Raw genomic sequence first — 21,950 nt, 5'->3', positions numbered from 1 at the left:
CTCGCTGCACTGCCCTTTATGGATGAACCCGTAGAAATGTTCTTTCTAATTGGACTACACGTGCAGCCTCTGCAAAACACGCATGACAGAACGGCATTGCAAATCTGTTGTGTCTATAAAAGACCACTTCAGTAGAATGATTGTACACCTGAAATAAGTTCATGCCCAGACCGAGTTCGAACCGAAGTGGCACTCACTCTCATTACTATGCTCTTCGTTGCCTGTTTTCTTATGCTTGGTTGCTTAGGTTTGTCGTATTACGCATCGTGTTGAATTGCCACAGTTTTCCTAATGATTCATTGTGGGTTGTACAGCGCGAAACAGACGAAAGCACAAAAGAAAGAGACACCGCAGACGAGAGCTGTGGTGTCTCTTTCTTTTTGACCTCTCGCCTGTTTCGCGCTGAACTACCCACTGTGAACTTTTACCAAATCGTCCAGCTATCCATCCTTTTTCAGTGTTTTTTCTAATGAACTGCAGATAGTTCCTATACGTAGAACTTTGCATCACTCAAGTAGACACGAAGTCGAGCAATTACAATGGCTGAGTGGTCTAAACCAGCTGAAAGCGGATCTGTTCTGTTCGCGCCACCGCTAGTTCGAATCCCGCTCGAGACTGTAAGGTCAGAAAGTATTTTTTTGTGTGCTTTCACGGAGGCCGCGCACGGATTGACACATGCCGGATTTTTTGTTCGCATGGCCGTTCTAACAAAGTAAGGACAATTCTGCCTTTATACCCGCGCACACATTTTGATATCAGGCGAGAAGCGGTGTAGGTAGTACTTAGGCTGTACCGGATGCTTCGCAACTGCTGTTTTCTCAGTTCTGCTGCCTCAAACGTTTTGTAATTCACTTCAACCATCACGGAAAATGAAATGAGAATGACATCTGGCTTAATCGAATACCCGCGCATGGTGCCTCAGGTGCTTCTTTCTTCACGCACATTATTTCAGCGTACACGGACGGGACAGTAATCTGCTGCCATTCTTCTGTAACATGGAAGACCGCTTTAAATCTGCTATGGGTTCGTTATACAGAATCGCCTGTACTATGTGAGATGCTTTTTTCTTTAAGCATTTGACCAACGTGGGCAAACAATTTCTGGACAGCAGGTTTGTCGTACTTTTACGTACTTGAAGATAATATAGGTATATTGATTATGATGATGATAGTGAATTTGTATGGTGCAAAGGCATCTGCGGCCAAAGAAATCCATGGCACAAGGTATTTTTGTTAGCTCAAGGTGGGGCCAGAGACCCGTTTCCCAAGCACTTCACCCTGAATGAGCCGAGCACCCGGGCTGGGGAAGCTTGTACCCATTTCATCACCGGTGGGTACCCGGCGGCACTGAGGATCGAAGCCCGCACCTCCTGCATGGAAGGCGGATGCTCAACCACTGGGCCACGGTGCCCTATTGGTTATAGATGTTATATTTTGGTTTATGTTGGTTATATATTTGTTGTACTTTAACAATCTTGATATCGCCGCAAACATTCTGAGTCCTTGTACATCTGTTTTCAAATACTGTAACTCCCAAGTGAAGTTGTAACTCTGTTTTCTATTTCTGAAAAAGGAGGAGGAAGCCGATGCAAATGGTCGGTATTCATGGCGATGCCTAGCTCCTTTCGCAGTTTGCAGTAAAGTTCTGCAAGAAACTAATGTCGAGACATAGAAAAAGGCTGGCAGATTGTATAAGAAATAGACAAAGCAGAGTTGAAGCACCTTTGACGGAACTGGATTTCGTTACCGCTTCATTGAGGTCGGCCTGGGATGTGGCCAGAAAGCGAGCCACTGGCCGGAGTCTAACACGTCGAGTACGGTGACAGCGGCCCAGAAGATGCGCGGCCCAAGCTCATCTGCATCCGCGACACCACTTCGGCCCGGCAGCGAGCACCTGCAGGCGGGCTAGCACGGCGGCGCACTTCGCGACCGGACCTATCCACTCGGCAGATAAGCCACCGCTTACCCCACTTTCTCAAACCCTTCTTTGTCTGGTAGCTAGATCTGTATACGAGCCTCCTGTTGCACTTTTGTATTGACTCATTCAGTCGCTTAGCGTTGTGTACGTTTAAAGCGTCTTTCTTCGGTCATTACGATGGCATCGTATTGTACAGCATACCCCTTATTTTCTCTTATCTATGTGACCTTGCCATTCCACTGTCGTGCATGCTTCAGTCCCTTGCCTTTTGGAAATCACGCTGTTAATATTAAGCTCACTGCCTGGTAGTGTTCCATTGCAACCTGATTCAGAGTAAAGTTATACAATGTGTCATGTGTGCTCTGTGGCTTAGGTCAGCTGCTGATCTGGCGTGACGCGCATTGCCGGTCAGAAGTGTGATCCCCTTCTTCAGGGCGTGGGTAGAGTTGTTTCTCGCTCCGCCCTCTCCAAATTTATGAAATCAGCATCGGTAGGCTGAGTGGCCCGGTTAATTGCGGCAATGCCACTTCTTCTGGCGGCTGGGTGAACTTTCTGGCTGAAATTCTCCCGAAACTCGCCTATAATTGGCCACTTAGGGCGTCGTGTGAACATATCGGCGTTTTTCATGGCCACCATTGTTCCGGCATAGTTCATGTTACCCGCTGCGTGGGGAAGTACCAGACTGACCCGGCTCTTGCCAGTGAATGGCTACAGCATGAGCATAGTATCTTTGTTATTTTTCTCGAACATCCTTGGCTACAGAGAACTTCGGAGAGCTAAGCTTAAGCGACGCATACGGCTGTACACAGCCTTAAGTGGACGCAGTGGACAGTAGTGTGCTCCTAGTGCCACACCGAAAAAATCGGCACATAAATTCAAATACAACATATGCTGAATTCCTGAAAACATTAATTCCTTTGTGAGCGTGTCGTTGTCTTGTTTGTAAAATTTACATACGTCAAGCCCGGTCACGAAACCGTCCAAAAAGGATATTTGGGTTCATCATTCAGTAATCAAATTGGCTCTTCGTATACATCGCGATGGTAATTAACTACCTTCCACCAACGAATAATTACTGTGATGAAGCTGGCAGCTTCTTTCGCACGTGAAAGTGCGGGCAAATCGCAGAGCGCATCTAAGACCTCAGCCACAAATGCATTGAAAACCTGAAAGACAAGCTTGCCATGCTGCTTCTCTAAATTGCTTCGGTTTAAAGCCTTCGAAGAAAGCCCATAGCTGTACTTGAAGAGCTGAGAAGCTTGAAGTTTATGAAGCTCACTAAGATCCTTGAATGATCCCCACTGAATGATGTCAGGGTGAACGGAATTGTCAGTGAGGTTAAACATGGGAAAACAAAAGTTGGCTCGTGAATTTCTTTAGTACAGCGAATTATTTCTAACCCAGTTTAACAGGTGCACAGCTTAAACGATGTAAAATATGAGGCGTGTTACATCAGCGGGATGTGGGTATATAACCCCCACTTTATGCGGCTTCGTAAACATGCTTAAAGCAAAGCCTCCCTGTTGATTGAGTTATCTGTTATTTACTACAGCTAAAACTTTCTCGAAAGGAGCATAGCATACTTTGCACCATGAACACATGTGCAGTAGTTGCAGCTTCATACTGCTGCCTGTGCAATCTTTCCTCCTTGTAGTCCATAAATGGCTGAATGTGATTCTCGTCTACCATTTAAATAAAGACATTCTCAGGTGATTTCAGTTTGTTAAACCTCTGGCCAATTTATTTAAGAAAGTTGTGTTCACCTGATTCATTCTCATGTGATGCGTGGAAAGATGAGCAGACGTTTCTGATGGTACTCGGATGGGGCAAAGTAAAGAAACCAGATCCCCTGAAAAACTTGTACGCATTAGGAGATATAGTAGGCAGTATCCAAGCAAGCACCATTGTTTTAGATGAGTGCTGCAATCGTTCTTTCTCGAGCAACAGCACTTGTTCCCTAAAAAAATTTATCGGTGTCCTTTGTTTTCGTGGAAGCTTTATTCAATATTTTTCAAGAGGTTTCCTATCAGGTTAGTAAGGCCATCAGATATACCTTGGTCGTCAGGAGTCTGTTGCAACTTATTTAATATATGAAGCACGAAACTGCTGTCACCGATTTCATCAGGCACGAGAGAGGGAGAGAGGAGAAACTTTTACTCTCCACTGGTGGGGGCTACAAGCCCGAGCCAGGCACGGCCCCACTACGCTAGATATCCTGCAGTCCATGACGCTGCCGCACATCCGCGGCCCGCGTGGTGGCGGTCTTCTGCCGGTGCGGGTCCGTCGCGCGCAGTGAGGCCTCCCATTCCTCCCATGGTTAGAGCTGTGAGCTTGGCGGGGGGGATCAGCCGGACACTCTTTGAGGATATGTGCTAGGGTAGCGGTGAGAAGGGAGCACAAGGAACAGGATGGGGTGAAGGCACCCGGGTGGATGCGGGATAGTAGGTAGGAGGGGATTGTTCGGGTCTGCAGGCGGCGCCCCAGGATGTGGTGGTGGTTGGTAAGAGATGCGTGACCGGGAGGTAGAGCTGTCGTTCGGCCGGATAGGCCTGCGACAGCTCGGTGAAGGTATGCATGCGCTCTCTCGAGTCGTGGCGGCGTGAGTCCGCCGGCGGCCGGTTTATTAGTCCTCGGGCGCGGACATTGGCGGCCTCGTTACCAGGGTTTCCCGAGTGCGCAGGCACTCAGGTCAGCTCCACCTGGCGGGGAAGTGTAGTAGGAAGGAAGCAGTAGGAGCGCCGGATGAGGTGCGTCAGTGCGGTTGTTATGTTTCTAAGTTTTTTGATAGTGAAAGTGCTGTGTCCTTTAATTTTCAACTGGAGCCCAAGTATCCGTATGGTGTTTACCTCCGGTATGGGTTGTCCGTCCAGTGTTATGTTGATGGGTGTTGTATGAAGGGTGCGGGGTTTGGGGCGTATGATTAGGAGTTCGGGTTCGGTTGGGAGCAAGTGAGGCCCATAGTGCGAGCGTAGTGTTGTGTGTATGTGGCTGCCTGTTGGAGAGTGTCTTCTATGTGCACATCGTTGCCCGACGTAGTCCACAGGGTGATGTCGTCGGCATATAAAGTATGTCAGAGGTGCGGTATGCGTTTCAGAGAAGCAGCTAGGGGGTTGAGGGCGGTGCTTAATAGGAATGGTGATAGTATCGATCCTTGTGGGGGGTCCACCCCTCGAAGGTTGTGAGAGGAGTAGTGGGGACCCTTGTGACATCTGTGCTGTGGTTGGTGAGGAAGGCGCGGATGTAAGAATACATTTCATTTTCAATGTTTAATGGGGAATTAATGGGGAAAGTGCGGTTAGTATGGTGGTGTGGTGGATCTTGTCAAAGGCCTTTGAGAGGTCTAAGGTGAGTATGACTTTAGTGTAGGCTGGGATGGTGGAGTTGAGGACGTCGTGCACTCAGACACGACAGAATCTCCTAAACGTTCCTCTGGGTTGCCGTGAAAATACGCAGTGATACGAAGATCTGCGGAAAGAGTAACAGAGGAATGTAGAACCGGCGCGCTTTCGTTTAAAGTATTCAAGAAGATCGTACAGTCTGGGCGATTAATAAGAGTCCATTCAACTGGAACAATACTTGACTTTTAAGCGCTTCATCATTTCATGCAGTAATAAAATTTGTACTGCATTTGCTCTTGTCGATAGCAGGCTGCGGACGCTTCAATAGCACGACCAAGATATGTTGCCTCCCGGCGCATTTCTTGGCATCTGCAGAGTCCCTTGCTGGCAAGCCATCTTCGACATACACGAGGGGCAACCAGGGGATTGGGATGACACTGATCAAAGACGCAAACCTGGCGCTTTCAGTGGTGCTTCGAGCACCTTTCCTGTCCTGGGATCGGTGTATGCGGTGTGGTATATGTTCGAGGCAGGATGCGTGGAAGCGCAAGGTGCACACCTGCATTGAAATAGTAAACGTGCAACACACCGCATTATCAATGCAATACAATCTAATTCTTAAGCTTAATTTTAGTCATAGGTCCCGTACATTTAAGGCAACAGTAGAGAAAATCCAGAAATTCAGTAGAGAAAGCCACTTCTTGTAGAGCTCTTCATCCTTTGGGAACGGAAACAGTTGAGCCTTGTTCCCCGTCTTGTATTTGCTTGAGCACATGGGCAAACAACGCTTGTTAGGCATGTCGAAGCCTGGATGCCGCAGAACGGGCGCAAGAAAAACGGCGCTGAAGCGACTGGCTAGGCAAACTAGTCGCGTGCAGCAAGAAGGGGAAAATGTGCCGGGAGACGATGGGACGGAAAGGCCGGTACGGGGAACCGGAGGCAGAGGCAGGGGTAGGTAAATGGCCAGTAGAACGGCGGGTGCTGACGTCACCAGAGAGGGCGCAGGCCTTGGATGTTTTAGGAGTCGTTGGTATAGCGAACGCAAGTGCCATTTAGTGCGCCTGATAAATCGTGTGCCAATATTTTTCAAATGCTACTATGATTTGAGGACCTCTGACAGCTACTTCTGCAGCTGGAGACTGCTTGTTTGTACACAGCAATTCACTGTTTCATATTTTGGGAGAGCGGGTCCGGGCATGGTCTAGCGCTCACGTAGAGCTTGTTGGGCCGTGCCCGGGCTTATTATAACGTACCGGGCAAGTGCCAGGTCCAGCCTTGAAGGCGCTGGCCTGGGCCCAGACCGGGCTTTGAATCTCGAGCCCGGGCCGGGCTCGGGCCTCAGAGTACTGCCTGTGCACTACTCAAGCTGGTACATAGGTACAATATTAACAAGTCAGAAGGATATAAATAAGAACTGAAAAGTTGGAAGCTGTTACCGAAAGCTCGACACTGACATTATGCGGGTATCAATCTTGTTCATGTAGGTCACAAGACTGCCTCCTTCTCAATGAGGGCTCCGCTCGCATGTGTACATGTAACCATCAAGGTAGAGTCGCATATGTCGACGGCATATTCGAACGGCTCACTATGCGGCGACTAAGCAACGTAAGATAGAGGTGCCAATACTGTGCTGAAATGGTGTGCTTTCCTGATGCCGTTATCTCAATGATAAATCCTGAAGAGCCGCGGCGTAGGCTTCTCTGCTGGACTATGAACCGGTGTGTTTGGAAATTCTGATGTCTTTTAAGAGTGTACACTAAAGGTGGTGGCGAAGAAGTGAATACGACCGGTGTAGAATTCCAGAACTTGTCGATTGTCAAAGCACTGGTACAGAACAAGGAACGGAACAGCGAACGTCTTGACCTAGGAAGACAATGCTGCTAGCATCAAGTTTGTCTACTGAGACTATGGCGCTACAAGGGGGAAAGTCTGCTTGTAACACGTCCAGACACTCGAATAGCTGACGCCTCCGCTCACTGGCTTCTTGCCATAATTTTGAAATTACCAGCCGCACCGCCGCCTGCACAAGCAGTAAACCTTTAGCGTAGCTGAACAGGAGCCAAGCACCAGAGCGCCTAATAAAACATGTCGAGAAGCATTGTTTCCAGCAGAGTGATTGAGCGGTACTTATTTCAGACATGCACATAGAAGACATGACAGGACGTCCGCTGACTCCAGCTATGTTTACTGAAACACGCACTCGTATATTCATTTAGAAGGAATGCAGCAAGCGCGTCCGCCAAATTGCTGTCGAGCCTTCTTAGTCTACAAACGTGTTTTTGTTTTCATAAATTCGCATGTGCTCACTGTCTTCCTTCTAAATAAATAAACTAGTTCGTGTTTAAATAAACTTAGTTAATCAGCACCCTTCCCGTCATGTCTTTCTGTGCGCTTGTGTCAAATAACTAGCGCTCAATTACTCTTTTAGAAACACCGGAGCGCAGGCGCTAGGAGTACAAGGACATCTCTTTGCTGCCTACTTTCAGAGAGTTTTCAAGGAAAATTTCCGAAATCCAGAAATATTGTTGCAGCGAGACAACGATAGTGTAGAAAAGGTGTAGCGGATGTGAGGAGAACCATGAAATCACGATGCCACCGCAAGGGGAGCAGAAAACGAAGGCCAGCACATGGGCGGCGGTTGGCCCGCAGCTGGCGGCGAGGAATGCTTCGCAGCTTTCATACAAAACCCAGATGAGTGTCACATATGTTGGAGTAGGCAGCAAAAATATAGAAAAATAAAAGTGTCCTGCACGTAGTGCGAACTAGAACAATGGGGTAGAGGAGAGTTGCAGTGGGAGAGAAATCAAGAACGCTTCTACGCTTCAGACTGTGGACACGACCCTGCCCCATTCCGGACGCTCATCTACGACTGGCCTTAGGCGACATGCAGCCAGAGCAAACACGAGGCCAAAGCCGCCAGCATTACTTTCTAGGCAGAAGTAGTTCTGCAGCAGTGACAAAACCTGCATTTTGCGCGGACGGCAGGAAGTTCAAAATAACCAGGGAAATTCCAAATGGCGGCGAGCTACAGCCGCAACGTGCGTCATTTGGAGGCGCATATTGCAAATCACCAAAGCTTGCTGGTCTGGTTTCGAAACGTTACGTGTAATTATGCAAGCAAGTCTCAAATCTCAGGCGCCTACTTAACCTTATTATATGTCATCTCGCACCGATCGCCATGAATTGAGGTTCCGTTTTTGCCGCTCAGATGCATTTTTAGATTGTCTTATTCCTCTTCGCGAGCGCCGCCGCGGTGGCTCAGTGGTTATGGTGCTCGACTGCTGACCCAAAAGACGCGGGTTCGATCCCGGCCGCGGAGGCTAGAATTTCTTTGGAGGAGAAATTCTAGAGGCCCGTGTACTGTGCGATGTCAGTGCACGTTAAAGAACCCCAGGTGGTCGAAATTTCCGGAGCCCTTCACTACGGCGTCTCTCATAGCCTTAGTCGCTTTGGGACCTTAAACCCCGTAAACCAAACCATCCTCTTCGCGAGCATCACTGATGTTACTGATTTGAAACCATCATCGAGGATTGCTTTACTTATTGTTTGTTGGCCCCATGATTCTTTCGCTTTTTTTATCCTTACCACTTCAAACTTTACCGCCTTTAGGCATTGAATTTACCGCAATAAATAAACAAATCTGCATGTAAGGTAATAAATATCTTTTTAAAGTTGCTTCTTCTAAATCCCTTCTCCAAAGGTGCTTTCCACACTTCAATAAGAATGTTAAAGATAAGAGAAAGGAGGAAAAAATCTGCTGAGAAACAAGCTGTAAGATCATGCCCGGTGCACGCAACATTTAGGATAACATCACAGAAGGAACGAACGCGAACGATGCCAGGATTCTTTTTCCTTGCGCCGTGCATGCACTGAAAGGTTTGCCCTCGGCGGAAGAAGAACAGGGAAATCGATTGGAGTGCTGAAAGAAGCACGCGATATCCTTAGGCTGTTTCATAAGTGGTCCACTATCTCACATGCCACCCTATGTAGTAGGTGCAATATGAGAGGGAACACTTGAGCGCGTAGCCGCCGCACTTCGCGGACCGCTGTCGCCGAGAAGCAGCGAACACCGCCTAGTAAGCATGGCCTGCTTTTCGCGCATGTCCCTGGTGCCGCCTTCTTGTTGGCTGTCGGCGACAGCGCTCAGCGAATCCCGGAGGCCACGCGCTCCCCCGTTCCCTCTCATATTGCTTGCAGCTGTACGGTGACCAAGCCAGTCGAAGTTTTATACACCGAGCCCGGAAATGCACACTACCCGTTGCCAAATAACATGAACAGTCACTTAGTGTACCCATATTTCACTCTGATATGGGTACTGTAATCGCACTGTGAAAAATGAGTGCACGCCAAGCGGAAACAGCTAATGAGCGTGTTTGACCTGCCAAGCGTGATGCAGCCTTGACTTATGCTGCTATACGTCATCGTTTCCAGCCTGCCGTTCACAATCCATCAAACACAGATAAAAGCAGCGTTAGTCGCCTCTTTCGGGCAGAGCTGCACCACGTCATCTCTTGCTTGCAGTGATTCAACCCTGCGCGCTCAGTGAAGATGAAGGCCCGCATCGAGGACGGCGTTGTCCATTCGCCCTACCCGAGCATTGAGATCCCCGTCTGCTCTTTCTACGACCTGGTGAGAAAGGAGCTTCTCACCAAGCCAGAAAAGACAGCGCTGGTGAGCATGGATCCTGACCGCCTCTAAGCAACCGATTCTAGGTCGTGCTTGGAGAGGTAATGCAGTGTGTCGCGATATGCAGTTCCTGTTTCCAACTAATTGCTTCAAGTACATTTTTATCGGTGCGTCGTTGAAAGCCCCGTTGTTCAGAAAATATGGTGTCGGCGTTGTGAGCGAAAAATCACGAGCATGACTCTGGCAGATCGTGTCCAGAGAGCAACCTAGGAAGCTGGTTGGCCACCTAGGAAACGTGACCTTGCGGCGTCATGAGCACCTGCCCACTGAATAGGGAGCAAACTATCCACTGGGGCAGGTGACAGTTATAATAATGATTGGTCGCTCGGAAAGAGCAACCTTGCCCGCACAAGGCCCGCCGGTGGAGCACCTGTCATCTCAGGGCAGTGGCGCATGCTTAACCGCTGTATCACTGCGCCAAGAGGGGCATGAGGACTCCCAGAGATCTATGAATGTAAAGTAGACAGTCACCATGTGTATATACAAGAATTAATTCATTACGCTATGTCGTCATACTCTTGAAGCGCAGCTTAAGTGTCCCATTCTATTTTTTGTCCGAAATTTATGAAGACGTGCGTAAACCACTGGCAACTGATTCCTTCAGTGACTGAAGATATATTAAGCAGCAGAAAGTGAACAAGTCCTCTTGTCGAAACTTTGGCCAGCACCCGGTGCCTTCCCCCTCCAATGTTTATTTTGTGCTTCCAAGAAATGCTGAGTGGTGCTGGGTTTAATGGCGCATAAGCGGCTAAGGCTTTTCAAGAAATGCATCTACCGGCCCTAAAGCATATCCTATATATATATATATATATATATGTTCTTACTTTTTTGTTTTATAGAACGACTTGTTAGCTGCTTCGTCCATTATGGTGGAACAGAACATAATTCAAGAGTAAAGCAACCCCCACATTCTTGCATTCTTGACTTCCACACACTTCATATCCGTGAAAAAGAAATGCTGTTCATGTTCTTGCATTTTCCCTAACTATACTGCTAATCAATAAATTACAAGCCTTCTTCACTGATGCACCTGACAATTCACAGTGCGTTTTGTCCGCCATTGTGTATACAGCATAGATCTTTATGCAGTCATTCTTACATTTAATTTTCTGTTACTAACTTGTTTTCTTGCTCTTTGAGCGCACATATAATAGCCTTCGATCACACTTCGCCAGGAAAGTTCTGTAGTTTTTCATTCTGTGGGAGCGCCCCGTCGCCATTTCGACGGTCGTCGCCCCTGATGGGCGATTACGCAACGCCCAGAGCAGTTCTTGTCAGTGCCCACTTGTTATAAATCTTCAGCAAAATTGCGAAAAGCTTACGAAGGCGGGAAACGCAAAATTGACTTAATTTTGCATTATTCCATAAACTTAGACAGTCTTGTATATTGATGGTGGGTAAGCAATTAATGGTTATGCAGCCAGAACACGCCCAGCAAAACGCAAACTTTCACTAACCATATGCCGACGCTTGCTTTAGCAACTAAAGATGGTTTGCATATCTGAAACAGTGTCCTCGTTTCATTGCCGCTTTAGTGCATTGTTTTGTATTTCTGTTCGCTGGCGAATCGAAGTGTTTTCCGTATGCCAAGTATGAAGAATAATGAAGACGACCGTTATTACTGATTCAAAACCCAAAGTCACGTTCATTATGCGCGCTATTTGAAAAGATAATAAATGTACCATGCGCATACTGAAGACAAAATTATCATGTCTGCATGCGACTGCTCGAGCAGAATCCTGGAAGAATGCATTGAATGCCGTAAATCACGTGTGCTTGCCCACTTGCACTTCCTGCTCCTTAGGGGACAAACTGGGTCTAGTGCACTCCCGGAAACGTGTTCTCTGGCCTTCTATGTCTCTTCACCGCTGTGTCTTTACTCTAGCGAACTCCTTGCGATTAGATTAGCTATGCTTTTATCGCCACGTTAAGGGCTTTTATGCCTTCCCCAAAATAATACCATGCACGACGAGCTCTAGTTTCGTGGCGAGCATTGCTATCAGTGTCAGGGGAGAGCTCGGTTTCTATACCACGCTCCAGCGTGCTAGCATATAATACTTTTAGCTTCCATTCACTGAATATTCTGGGAAACATCGTCCAAAATGGCAGCGAACTTAATCTTATAGTGTTATAATACTCGTAATAGTTTTCATAACACAGCACAGGTAGGTTTTAAAATATTACACAGAATGACGTTATATCGCGAAACTTTTAAGCTTTTCCCCAAAAGGATAGGGAGTTGAAAATAAATTACTACACTACTGCCTTCAGCGAGATTCCAATCAGGGCCCCAGGGAACAGACCATCGTTTTTAGGGTTGTTACAGGGAGGGAAACATACAGATAAATTTTTCTAGCACTGCAATATATCAAAGGCAAATTAACACTGCTGCAAATTACGGAACAACAACTAACCTTTGTACTATTTTTTCGTGTACAAAGCCACCAGCAGGTGGCTTTATAACTTGCTTTGTGGCATGAAATGCGACCAGGTTTATCTCGAATACAATTGCTTACACATTTTTCAAGATTATTGTAGCGGCGTTTGGTGCCTTTTCTCGAAGCCTAAAATTTAGTGCAGTGGAGAGGGGCGGTGATTCTGTTCTTCGCGAATGCCGAGCAAGTTTGTGGCTCGCCGGCACCGAACTGTTCAGTTCTGTGTGGGCGCATGTTGGAAGGAGAAAGAATTTCCCTTTTAAGTCTTCGAGTGCCTTCCTGGTTTCTCGAATGCCGTCATCAGTAGGCGACAGTAATGGTAATGGTGATAATCAATGCTTATGGCGCAAGGGCATCTGTTGCCAAAAAATACCACGACACAAGATTTTTGTCCTCTGAAGGTGTAGTCAAAGAGCCATTTTCTTGACAATTAACTCTAAAGAAGCCGAGCACCAGGTCATGGGGAAACTTGTACCCGTCGTATAGCCAGTGCGTACACGGCGGCATTGGAGATCGAACCTTGCATCTTCCGCATGGGTGCGGATGCTCAACCTGCAAGGCCACCGCTGCTAGCGCGCGACAATACTCAGTTTCAGATCTTAGTAAGGGTTCTAAAGCGTAAGAAACTTAATCGATCGGTGTGAAACGAATGAAAGCTTCATATGACGCGCCAAATGTGAGTGCTTTTCAAGCCAAAGTTCCGCGCCATAGCAGGCACTGCACTGGTGGCTCTGTGCACCGAACTTTAGTACAGAGGGAAAAACGCATGTCTAGAACACGTTCTGAGCGTGTTTCGGGCTGAACACGCGATAACTAGCGATACGTTTTTGTTAAAAATGGTCTGGATGTAAACATGTGCAGTTAAACTAATCGAATTTCATCGTCATTTTTTGTCTGCTTGATCGCAGCGGCTTTGGGAGCTGCGGAACACACAGTTTGGTTGCTCTAGACATGCGTTTTGCCCACTGTACATGCTTTACAAGCCTTTAGCACATGCTTAGTTGCACGAGGCGGAAAACGTTGTATTATTCCCACCATAGTATTAGTAGTGCTTCTGCGGAGCTGTATGCAGGATAAATGTGGTTCGCCCTGAACACCGCTAATTCGAATTGCAAGCGCATTTATACCATTGTCGCGCTTTTTGCAGGTTGATGACGTAATCAGCCTCACTCGCGCGGAGACGCTGACACGTATGCAGCGGTACGCCGTAGGGTTCCGCCAGCATGGCCTCCTGCCCGGGGACCGGGTGTGCGTGCATCTGAAGAACAGCGTGGAGAACCTTATCGCCATGTACGGCTGCGTTCTGGCTGGAGCGACTATCGTCCTGGCCAAGACGTCACTCAAGGGAGGTAAGTCGCTGGCCAGAATATTGCACATTTTCTTTTTGCTACGGCTGCCAGAAAGAGGCACTGTTCGCAGCTTAGCTTTGAACTGAAATTTCTTTGGCAAGTGAATCCACCCTAGATATGGGACAACAATTTATTACACATTTGTGGGCAAATAAAGAGAAAGCAAGGAAAACCTCGAAGCTGAGCTGCTCGTACGTCACCCTCGTTGACATTGACAGTAATTGTATTAGTGCACTATCAACCTTAGGATTAGTGCAAAAACACTAATCCTAAGGCTCAGAGCCTAGCAAAATCGTATTTTCTAGGTCCACCTCGGGAGCATAGCAAAAAGAAGCAGAGAAAGAAATGACATAAATATCCACGACTGGGAGTACGACCGGCCGCGGCGCGAACAGATCACCTTCAAAGGCCGCTGCGCAAAACCTCTGGGCTATCGCTGCTGCGAAACATGCTACGTGCTAATCTGCACCACACTCCCGCGCTGTGTTTTTGTTGTTCATCTCAGAAAACATGGCATCGCAGGGCGTCGTCTTCATCAACTTCCATCTACTCTCATCGCTGTCTTCTACGTAGCACCAATCCGTGCTTTCGCACTGATTTTAATGAGTAAGCATGCTCTCTGGGTCTAGGCGTTTAGTCATAAGTGAAAAAGTTGGACCACAAAAGGGTCTTTTAGAGGCTGCCCCTTGTAACATGGCCCAAGATTGAAAAACATTCGAAGAGGACATTCCATTTGGTAGCAGATTGATGTGGCTAGTAGTTATGTAAATTGCCGGAACACATTTTATTCATCTGCCCACTACATATTTTGTTGGAACGATTAATAACTTCTCCCATCTTTTAACTGTTCTTCAGCGTCATGAGAACTTTCCGATCCAAGAGTTTTCAACGAGGGAGCGTTAGCGCCAGCAAGGCACTCACATCAGGTGTTTTTTCCGCTCTACCGGAAGGAGCAGCTGCTATTCGCGCGCCGTTTAAATCGAGGATACTGCAATGAAAAAAAAAGAGACCATTACGGAGTAATTAGGTCGTATAGGATATCTGCATTCTGATCCGACTGTGTGACACATCGTACCCTTTACTAATGTCAGTGGCAGATTTATGGCGCCGCTCACGAAAGCGACATAGGAACTCTAAGGATTAAGGTTAAGGATTTCACGTGCAAAACCAATGTGTTCAAGAACTCTTTTTTCCCAAGGACGACACGTATCTGGAATGTGCTGGATGCCCAAACTGTTGAATGCCCCACTCTTCATGCGTTCAAAGACGCACTCCTGAGTAAACAACGAAATGTCTGGTAACCTGCTCTGAACCTGTTCTTGTGCCCCGTGTTCACCTCTTATGATCTCGACACATTTTCTTTGTTTTTTTTGCTTTTTTTCCCCGGTCACAATCAAACTCTGTACAAAGAACCATGCGAATTTGTCGCTGTTGACCATCTGTTATCTTGAAGTGCGCTTTCTTGTCATGTGCATATATTCTGTACGGTCACGGCCACGCACTCCAGCCCAAGACCTTGCATAAGGTTGGCAGTACCTGTAAAATAAATAAATAAATAAAACATCGATCGCTGCACTGCGAGACAATGGGAAGCCAGAGAAGGCTGACAAGGACGAAACCAAGTAATTGTCACAGACTGTGGCAATAATACACAGCAATTTCATCGACATGGACCATTGCAGGGTGTGATTTGGCGTGGATTGTTGGATGGAACGGAGTAGAGTGGCATCGGCATTATGAGATGTGGGGTGCATGAATTGCTGTAGACAGATTTAAAAATTGTGTATAGTGCCATAGATAAGGCATTCAGAGATGTCTACGTATTTAGCGCAAGGCATTTCGTGCTTATATTTATTTAGTTATTTAATTTATTTAATCGCAGGTATATTCATAGGGAGAACAAACAAATAAATAGATACTACGTAACACAAGGGAGGACAAAATGGTTTGGTTTGGTTTGGTTTATGGGGCTTAACGTCTCAAAGCGACTAAGGCTATGAGAGACGCCGTAGTGGAGGGCTCCGGAAATTTCGAACACCTGGGGTTCTTTAACGTGCACTGACATCGCACAATACACGGGCCTCTAGAATTTCTCCTCCAAAGAAATTCAACTGCCGTGGCCGGGATCGAACCCGCGTCTTTCGGGTCAGCAGCCGAGCACCATAACCACTGAGCCACCGCGGCGGCTTGGAGAACAAAATGAATCTCCAAACAAGAGACACTTGGTTCCAGTACGGAAGACCGTTTGGCTTTTTTTTCGAAAGCGCTATTTGACTAGAAATTCTGAAAAAAGCGCGGTGCGTTTGAAGTCTCTCGGATACCTGCAGATATAAAATAAATATCGCCGCGACTGGGTTACGAATCAGCGGCGGCTCGAACAGATCAGTTTCGCTGGCTACTGCGAAAGAGGACTATTTAATAAGAAATAACCAGCCTATGGCTGGCTGATAACAACGTCACCAGATGTACACATGCTGTTATGCATGCTCTGTTGGTTTTTCCTTGTTTCTATGTATTGTTTCCTGTTTTTTGAGAAATGACGTAAACGTGCTATCCCAAACCCGGGTAACAAAAAAAAAACGATCGCGGCAACCGATCACGCCTCATGTTAAACTGCCACATTCTCGCCCTGTCACTGCACGTCGTCATCGTCATCAGCTTCCATGCCCGCGCAAAAATCGCTATTGGCCTCCTACCCCGCAAAATCCGCAGGTGAACCTGAAGCCTCTAAGACTGTCACGAAAAGAAAGGAAACGCGAGTCAGGGGACACCTCATTCGCGCTTTCAGCGACATGGCTGCAGTGAAAGATGTTCGCTGCATGCGTTGGCGTTAACAACGTTGTGGTAGAAATGCGGCAAAGAAGGAATACGCGTTGGCGTTTACAACACTGTGGTGGAGCTACTTCCGTGACTAGTCAAATTCATTTGTCGTCGAACCCGCGGAACAAATTCAAGTTATATTTCAGTTTCTAAAGGGCGTTCACACTTGCTTCCTGCAAAGTTCAAAAGCACTAACCGATTTAACGGCTGAGTTAAAGCTATCAAAACCGGACAGAAAGCAATTTAAACAGAAATCACTGAAATTCAGAACCGTTGGGATGTGGGAGAGGAAAACTGTAAAAAAAAATTGAAGAGCTAAGCGAGAAATTTTAAGCATAAACACACAAAAAATTCAGGGGGCACTTTGACTGTCTAAAGTGGGTAGAGGCGGAAGCGTTTTCCGCACCACCTTCGCTGTTTCTGTGGCACTGGTGGCGTCACATGTAATTGAGTACAAATTACTAAGTGATGACAAATCACTAATTAATTGTTAATTACTGATTAATGCCTGAATAATAATTAACTGCTAATTAATGACGCTTAAGCTTCGCCTTTAGGAGTGGAACTCGACAGCGCGTTGTAGCGCTGCCAGGGAGTCCACGGAACGCCACCACCCGTTCGGCGCGATGCCTTGCCCTTTGAACGCAACGCTTTTTGAGGAAACGAAATGGCGCAGTAATTCTCTGTCATCTCGGCGGACACCTGAACCGCACCGTAGAGGAAGGGAGGAAGTGGGAGTGAAAGAAGAAAGATAAAGAGTAGCCGTAATGAAGAAAATGAAAATTGTATTTGAGGAAAGGAAATTACGCAGTAACTGTGTCACAAAATGCAGGGGGCACTTTTTTGACCTAAAGTGTGGTCACTGATGTGTGGTTAAGATGGTAAGCTTCGCCCCTAAGAGTGGAACGCGACAGCGTCTTGCAACGCTGCCAAGGAGTCCATAGAACGCCATCGCCCATTCGGTTCTACGCCTCGCTCGTCGGTAAATTGGTTTTTATGCGAAGCATACTAAAATAGCCCAACCCAGCTCCTCGAGCGCGGCGGTGTCGTTACCATTGACCTTTCGTGACCTCCATGTCATACCACGTGATGCGTGACGTCACAGCAGATGAAAAACGGGGGCCCAACTCGCGCCGTCGCGCGAGGCGTCGTGACCAAGGATGACCACGTGGTGCGTGACGTCACAGCAGATGAGAAACGGGGGCCCAGCTCGCGCCGTCGCGCGAGGCGTCGCGACCAAGGAGGACCACGTGATGCGTGACGTAACGACCTAGGAGAAACGGGGCCCCAGCTCGCGCCGTCGCGCGAGGCGTCCCGACCAATGTGTTCCTGCTTCTGCCGCTAGGTGCGCTGTAGTGAACACGTGATGCTGTAGCGGCGGTATACAAGGGGGTGCGCCTGCCGCTGCTAGGCGTACACGGGATAGCTCCCGAGTGGCTCGAAAGAGTCGAGCCTTTGGTGACGCTTAAGGAGTTTTAATATGATGAAGCCACGCACCCCCGGGCGGATAGTGTTGTTAATTGTTGCTCATTGCGCTCTGTAAGTGTATTTGTGTACTGTGGTTCTTGCCGAAGTCAGGCAATAAATAAAAAAAAAGGATAGAGATGCCTCCTGGAGACAGGGCTGCTCGTTGGAATGAGAAGCAAAAGTTTCGGCGTGCTACAGAGACTGATGAAGAGCGTGAAGAACGTCTAGCCAAGCGGCGTGCTCGATATGCAACTCGGCGACAATATGCTTCGCATCTGACTAGGCTTAACCTAAGCTAAGCCTCAGCCATTTTTTGAGGAAAGGAAATGTATCTGTCTCTCATTTGTCGGTGGACACCTAAGCCTCGCCGGAAGGGAATGGAGGAGGATGAGAGTGAGTGAAGACACCGTATTCACTAGACGCGCCTTTGTTCATTCCAAACCATCGAGCTGGCATGGCGGAGTTGGCTCTCTGGTTCGTCGGCCGCTTTGGTGTCGTCACTGGGAGTCCCTGACGTCGCAAGTGTGGAAGCCGACTTGCCCGCCTCGTCCGTACCAGTGGCTGCGTCCTCCGCCTCGGCGATGTCCATGAGTTCCGCAGTGTCGTTCGCCTTTCCGACCCCGGTAGCTGACGCGTTGGTACGGACGCAGTCCGCGTCCACGTGTCCGTAGCGCCTGCACAGGAAACACCTGGGCACCTTGCAGTCGCGGCGAACGTGACCCGTGCCGTGGCAACGCAGGCACTGCATCGGTCGCCCAGGGACAACAACGAGGGCCAGCTCACCAGCTACTCGGACCTGGTGTGGCAAATCGTCCACCTTAATTCCCGGCTTCAACTTCAGTAGCACGGTCCTGGTGGTCGAGCCTTTCGGGTGGGATGGTGGCCATCCCACCCGGACCATTTCGCCAACGTACCGTGGGCGACGACCCCGGGCAAGTATTTGGGCGTTCCGCTCGATGCTTATCGCGATAGCGAGGACTATTGGAAAGAGCAAACTAAAGACGCACGTGACCGAGCTGGGAAATGGAAAGGCACCAGCCTTTCAATTTTCGCCAGAGCTACAGTCTGCAATCTTTTTTTTTATTAGCAAACTCTGGTATGTGATGCAGGTTTTGCATTGCTCGCGTGTGAACGTTCAGAAGCTACACAGGATTTTTGCAGTTTTCATATGGGCGTCCGAATGGGAACGTTGTAGCAGAACGAACCTGTTCCGGAGGGTAAAAGATGGGGGGCTAGGGCTAGGGCACCTCTTTTTAAGGCAGCTGGTGAACCGTTTTTTGTTTTTTCGCGACGTCACAGACCCGTTCTTGCGCACCGTGTGCCAAGTGAAGCTGCGGCGATTGCTGCCGGAGTTTGTGGTATCCACAGAAGAGTTCTCTGGTGGAACTTTTGGTTACTACAAAGAGATTGTAGCGAGCGTTCGGTTTCTTTCGGCACGTTTTTCCACCGATTATTTGTGGAAAAGCAAAAGGAAAAAGTTGTACAATGATCTTTGTGATATTGTTTTCCCAGAGCCCATGTACAGGGCCTTGTACAGTGGAGGCCCGGGAGGGGATGTTTTAAAAAGGGTGAAGAAAATGCAGGTGCCACCAGGAGTAAAGACTTTCTTTTTTAAGTTACATACCGGGACGTTACCAGTTAAAAAGTTTCTAGAGGGAAAGGATTTCTTTTTACCGTGGGGATCGAACTGCTTAATTTGTAAACAGCCTGAAACAATAGACCATGTTTTTTTGCACTGCTGGGAAGGGGTTTATTTTTGGGACGTGTTACAAAGGACCATAAAGAAAGAGCTACCACTTGACGCGCACGGAATTCGCTATTTAAGCACTGATAATGAGGATGGGGTACCTTTTGATCTCATAATGCTCTTGGGCCTCCACTGTATATGGCGCTCCAGAATGGCAGGCTACCATTGTGACAAAGACGCACGACCGGCCCGAATTTATTTTCGGGACTGGTTTCATGCATGGACTGGTTTCTTGCAAGCCAAAAAGCAGCTGCGGAGCCTCCCGAGTGGCTCTCAAGACTAGAGCCGTTGTGTATGTTGCGGGAATTTTAAGCTGACGAAGCCAGTCGCGTGCTGGCTGACCACGACAGTGTCGTATGTATATAGCGTTATGTGTATTTTTGTTGTGCAATGTCATAAGCCAAAAACAGGCAATAAAGAAAAAAAAAAGCTGGCATGGCGGAGTGGATAGCATGCTCGTCTCTCACGCCGAAGACCGGGGTTCGATTCCTGAGCTCGACCAATTTCTTAATCGTTTTTTTTTATTTATATGGCCTGACTAGTAAGGCTAATTAGGCTAATTGGATAATTAAGCAATTAACTAAGCTCAGTCCCACTTACTTGGAGCATCACTATACGATCCCTTCAATTGGTTGCATGGTTACTAGCCAAAATACAATTGGCCCCGTTTGAAATTCGCGCACTGTGTCGTCACGACCGTTTCCACCAATTGAAAAGCGTGACATTTTCTGTCGACAACTGCTGCTTACAACGATGAGACATTAAAGGCTTCCGCCTTAATAAATGAGCTTTCCACGCTGGTCAGCTCACTACAATCACGGGAGGATGAGCTTGGCGACAGGTCGCGGCGCAAGCACTTAATTTTATCTGGCATTTCAGATGCCGATCAAACCTGTCGGGACATAGAGGCAAAACTAACCATTGCTCTTACCGGCTGCCTTCCTGACTCTCTTTCCCCGTATGCTATTGAATGCCCGCACCGGTTAGCAACTTTCACAGTTGACGAATGTCATCATCCGGTCATTTTAAAATTCTAGAACTTTAAAAGAACAGACTTGATCCTCTCCAAGCGCAGCCGCCTGAAGGAAAGCGTAAAAAGCTCGTACGTAAAAAGCTTCTCGACTTTACGAAACGCCAACCTGAATCCCCCCCGCCCACACACACACACACAAGACGCGCTAGAAGTTACTTATGAACAAAAAATTCTACATATACGATTCCAGCACAGACACCGTAATTAACATTGATACACGCAGCGCACATGCCACATGCGCACATGCACATGCCGTACAGCTCGGATAGCACATCCTAAGCACGCGAGAGGGGTAGTGGCTGGGCTTCCACAGCTTCATTATCGGTCCTTTTTACTAATATCAGAAGCGTTCTTAACAAGTCAAAACCTCTATCGTCAGCTATCGACACCTATTCGCCAAAAACATCGCGTTAACGATGTTTTGGCTGACTGCGCATGTTCGCGACATTGATATCTTTTTAAATGCACATCGGTTTTCATTTTTCCTCTGTGATCGTAGCAGGCAGGGAGGCGGCGGAGTGTTTCGAGCTAGTGCCAGTGATATCCCATCATCATGTATCCATGTCCATACTGTTCTAGAAATAGTGTCGTTTGCCATCACTTTTAACCACCAGAGAATGGTAAAATGTGTATGCTACGTCTACCTTCCTCGTTGCCTACCAGCACGTTTAGTAATGAACTTTACGATGCCATTAATATCATCGCAACATGCTTTCCTTCATCCCCACTGCTCTTATTTGGCGAATTCAAATTCACATGGAATTCATCACATGGAATACCGACTCCCCTTTAAAGTCCCCGTCCTCGTCTCAAGGTCACAAATTTTCATATCTGTGCTCAGTATTTTTGTCTGTGCAGTTGTGTACGCAGACAACTAGAATAACACCCAAAGCTGCGAATACAGCAGATTTAATCCTGACAAATCGATGTGACATAGCCTCACCTATTACATACCTGTTAGGCATTAGCGACCACTTGCTGATGCACATTGACATTAGTATAGGCCCTCAGAATACTGATAAAAAGGAGAAAATAATACGAGACTACAACAAATCAAATTTTCAGATGGTAAATAAGGAAATATTTTCTTCTATCGCTGTTTTTTCTTCATAGCTTTGATATCTGCAGTGTTCAAACTAACTGGAGCGTGTTCATAGC

The 21,950-nt window shown here is 47.5% G+C and overlaps 1 protein-coding gene across 1 annotated transcript in view; it reads left to right on the top strand.

Moving 5' to 3' along the window:
- Positions 1–21,950, top strand: part of LOC149369876 (uncharacterized) — a 64,828-nt gene that overhangs the window by 1,493 nt on the left and 41,385 nt on the right. The window contains exons 2-3 of the mRNA XM_089559610.1: positions 9,777–9,926; positions 13,524–13,725. Of these exons, the coding sequence (XP_089415736.1) occupies positions 9,804–9,926; positions 13,524–13,725 (325 nt within the window). The 5' untranslated portion in view covers positions 9,777–9,803. The remainder of the gene's footprint in view (positions 1–9,776; positions 9,927–13,523; positions 13,726–21,950) is intronic.

The sequence above is a fragment of the Amblyomma mixtum genome, chromosome 1, assembly GCF_055824585.1.
Source record: "Amblyomma mixtum isolate Tamu chromosome 1, ASM5582458v1, whole genome shotgun sequence".
Classification (NCBI taxonomy): Eukaryota; Metazoa; Arthropoda; class Arachnida; order Ixodida; family Ixodidae; genus Amblyomma; species Amblyomma mixtum.
Note: the sequence above shows the minus strand (reverse complement) of the source record. Positions and strands in the feature narration are given on the sequence as shown.